Consider the following 3,779-nt stretch of genomic DNA (forward strand, 5'->3'; position numbering starts at 1 on the left):
AATCATTTTAATATTTGATATCAAAATCGCAGAAAAATGCAACTAAAGTATAAAAAGCCTGGTTTTAATGGGGATCGAACCCACGCCTGTACAGTGAAGAAAATACGCCGTAAAAAGTACATGTTACAACACTATAATGAAAAATACAGGGACAAGCTCAGCAGTTGAAAAATACAATTCATGAAATAACCCCTTTAAATGTGTTTCCTTTATTTTATTAAGTTTTCAAGTGAGTAAAAGCCGCTGCTGAAAGCAATATCACTTCGTGTATATTGTGTTGAAATAACATGACATATTATCACTGAACCCTTTCCAGACATCTGATTTGTGATGGATGTAGGCCACCCCATATTTCACTGCCGTATAAAGCTCTCAGTAACCCGAAACTTGGTAGTTGAAGGTAGGATTCCGTCTTAAGCAATAACTCTGTCCGTAAGACCGATAATTGAAGCAAAACGCAGATATATGTGTATATATATCCATTGTTTTGTTATGTTTAATCCTAGTTGTAATTTATTAACATCAACATATTCCGAAATATTGTCCGTGCACATATTTCTTTTTCTTCAGTTTTTACTACTTTGATTAAACACAACAGCATTGCATGTCGGAAAATTAAATATATGTCGTTCTCTTATTTCGTGAATTATGTTCCAAATTATTCAATCAGTCGTCAATAAAGAACAGATACAAGCTCGGGCTAATTCATTGACCTTTGTGAGTCTTACCACGTTAAACCGGGAACTGGTCGAACAGCATGTCCGCCGCCGCGATAGGACAGATGCTGATTTCTAGCTAATACTATGCTGGGGTTGATTTCTCCGGTTCTAAAAATATTTGATAAGTACATCTTTCAAAATTGAAAATTGAAGGTATTTAAAATAAAAATAAAATTCTATTATTTTTATTTAAGTAACTTGTGGTTGCCGCTTAAATGCTTATTCATCAAAGTAACAGTTTTATCGAATATGTCAGTTTTAAAAGGGGCTTAAACCTGGTTCTTCCATTGTATTGTTATCGTAGTAATGCCATGAAAAGCACAAGACCTAGTACTATAAAGGGAAGTAGCCGCTGCGACAATCACCACCAGAACCACAAGGCCTGTGGCAACCACCAACAGATCCACAAGGCCTGCGACACAAAACCACCAGACCCATAAGGCCTGCGAAATCCACCGTAAGACTCGCAAGAACTGCGACAACCACCAGCAAATACTCACAAGGCCTGCGACAAACAACACCAGACTCACAAGGCCTACGAAAACCACCATCAGACTCACAAGGCGTGCGACAAACACCACCAGATTCGCAAGGCCTGCGACAACCACCACAAGACGCACAAGGCCTGCGACAACCACCGCCAGACCCATAAGCCTGCGACAACCAGCACCAGACCAACAAGGCCTGCGACGACCAGCACCAGGCTCACAAGGCATGCGACACTCACCACCGGACCCACAAGGCCTGCGACAGCCACCACCAGACCCACAAGGCCTGCGACAATCACCACCACACCCACAAGGCCTACGAAAACCACCATCAGACTCACAAGGCGTGCGACAAACACCACCAGATTCGCAAGGCCTGCGACAACCACCACAAGACGCACAAGGCCTGCGACAACCACCGCCAGACCCATAAGCCTGCGACAACCAGCACCAGACCAACAAGGCCTGCGACGACCAGCACCAGGCTCACAAGGCATGCGACACTCACCACCGGACCCACAAGGCCTGCGACAGCCACCACCAGACCCACAAGGCCTGCGACAATCACCACCACACCCACATGGCCTGCGACAAGCTCCACCAGACACACAAGGCCTGCGACAACCAGCACAATACTCTCAAGTCCTGCGACAAACACCACGAGACCCACAAGGCCTGCGACAACCAGCACAAGACTCACAAGGTCTACGTTAACCACCACAAGACTCACAAGGCCTGCGACAACCACCATAAGACCCATAATGCCTGCGACAAGCACCACCGGACACACAAGGCCTGTAACAACCACAACCAGACCAAAAAGGCCTGCGACAACCAACACAAGACTCACAAGGCTTGCGACAACAACCATCAGCCCACAATACCTGCGACAACCAGCACAAGACACACAAGGCCTGCGACAACCACCGCCAGACCCACAATGCCTGCGACAACCAGCACCAGACCCACAAGGCCTGCGACAACCAGCACCAGAATCACAGCGCCTGCGACACTCACCAACAGATCCACAAGGCCTGCGAAACTCACCACCGGACCCACAAGGCCAGCGACAACCACCACAAGACTCACAAGGCCTGCGACAACCACCACCAGATCCAAAAGACCTGCGACAACAACCATCAGCCCACAAAGCCTGCGACAACCAGCACAAGACTTACAAGGCCTGCGTTAACCACCTCCAGATCCACAAGGCCTGCGAGAACCACCACAAGACTCACAAGGCCTGCGACAACTATCATCAGCCCACAAGGCCTGCGACAAAAAACACAAGACTCACAAGGCTTGCGACAACCACCGCAAGACCCACAAGGCCTGCGACAACCACCACCAGACACACAAGGCCTGCGAGAACAACCATCAGCCCACAAGGCCTGCGACAACCAGCACAAGACTCATAAGGCCTGCGTTAACCACCACAAGACTTACAATGGCTGCGACAACCACCATAAGACACACAATGCTTGCAACAACCACCACCGGACTCACAAGGCCTGCGACAACCACCACCAGACCTACAAGGCCTGCGACAACCACCACCGGACTCACAAGGCCTGCGACAACCACCACCAGACCCACAAGGCCTGCGACAACCACCACCGGACTCACAAGGCCTGCGACAACCACAACCAGACCCACAAGGCCTGCGACAACCACCACCCGACTCACAAGGCCTGCGACAAACACCACCAGACTCACAAGGCCACTGACAACTACCACCACACTCACAAGGCCTGCGACAACCACCATCTGACCCTCAGGGCCTGCGACAAACACCAACAGACTCACAAGGCCTGTGACATCCACCGCCAGATTCACAAGAACTGCGATATCCACCAGCAGACTCACAAGGCCTGCGACAAACAACACCAGACTCACAAGGCCTGCGACAAACGACACCAGACTCACAAGGCCTGCGACAATCAACACCAGACTCACAAGTCCTGCGACAATCAACACAAGACTCACAAGGCCTGCGACAAACAACACCAGACTCACAAGGCCTGCGACAACCACCACCAGACCCACAAGGCCTGCGACATCCACCGCCAGACTCACAAGAACTGCGATATCCACCAGCAGACTCACAAGGCCTCTTTGTTATATTGAAAACTGTTTTGATAAATTAATGTTCGCGTAATATATAAAACGCACCATAACTTTCCTGGGTTTTTTTACTTTGTGACAAATACATTATTTTATTCATGTTTTTACAAAACACATGTTCATGTTTAAATCTTGTATATTAGCATGTCTCGTATATCATGTAAGTAGTGCACGCAAACCAATGAGGCCACATCTCAACTGATTTATAGGATTGGTATTTGGACCTCAGCATGCCGTGCAGAACTCTTTGAAGTAAGTCTACCTTATGTTGCACGGGATCATAGAAATGTTTGCCTATAAACATATTGCCTTAATATTTATACAATCAAAACGTTGAAAATGTTTCAGAAATAACTGTTTTCAGTCCTAAAAGCTGCATGTGTTAACCTGTAATTACCTGGTATGCGGGGTTGTTTGATTTTCCAAATTATAACTTAGACGTCGCAGA

General features: G+C 47.7%; 1 protein-coding gene across 1 annotated transcript; it reads left to right on the plus strand.

The window, feature by feature from the left end:
* The first annotated feature begins 330 nt into the window (after nt 1–330).
* Nucleotides 331–3,334, plus strand: LOC128208378 (adhesive plaque matrix protein-like). Its single transcript, XM_052911939.1, has 3 exons — nt 331–400; nt 1,182–1,910; nt 2,022–3,334. Exons 1-3 carry the CDS (start codon nt 331–333, stop codon nt 3,332–3,334), a joined length of 2,112 nt encoding a protein of 703 aa, XP_052767899.1.
* The last annotated feature ends 445 nt before the right edge of the window (nt 3,335–3,779 follow it).

This window comes from Mya arenaria, chromosome 11, assembly GCF_026914265.1.
Source record: "Mya arenaria isolate MELC-2E11 chromosome 11, ASM2691426v1".
Taxonomy (NCBI): Eukaryota; Metazoa; Mollusca; class Bivalvia; order Myida; family Myidae; genus Mya; species Mya arenaria.

Excerpts from the sequence above, each read along its gene's own strand:
- LOC128208378 (XM_052911939.1), top strand. The coding sequence starts at position 331 with ATGGATGTAGGCCACCCCATATTTCACTGCCGTATAAAGCTCTCAGTA. Across the intron at positions 401-1,181 it reads CCGAAACTTGGTAGTTGAAG|ACTCGCAAGAACTGCGACAA; the intron begins GTAGGATTCCGT and ends ATCCACCGTAAG. Across the intron at positions 1,911-2,021 it reads ACCAGCACAAGACTCACAAG|ACCAAAAAGGCCTGCGACAA; the intron begins GTCTACGTTAAC and ends AACCACAACCAG.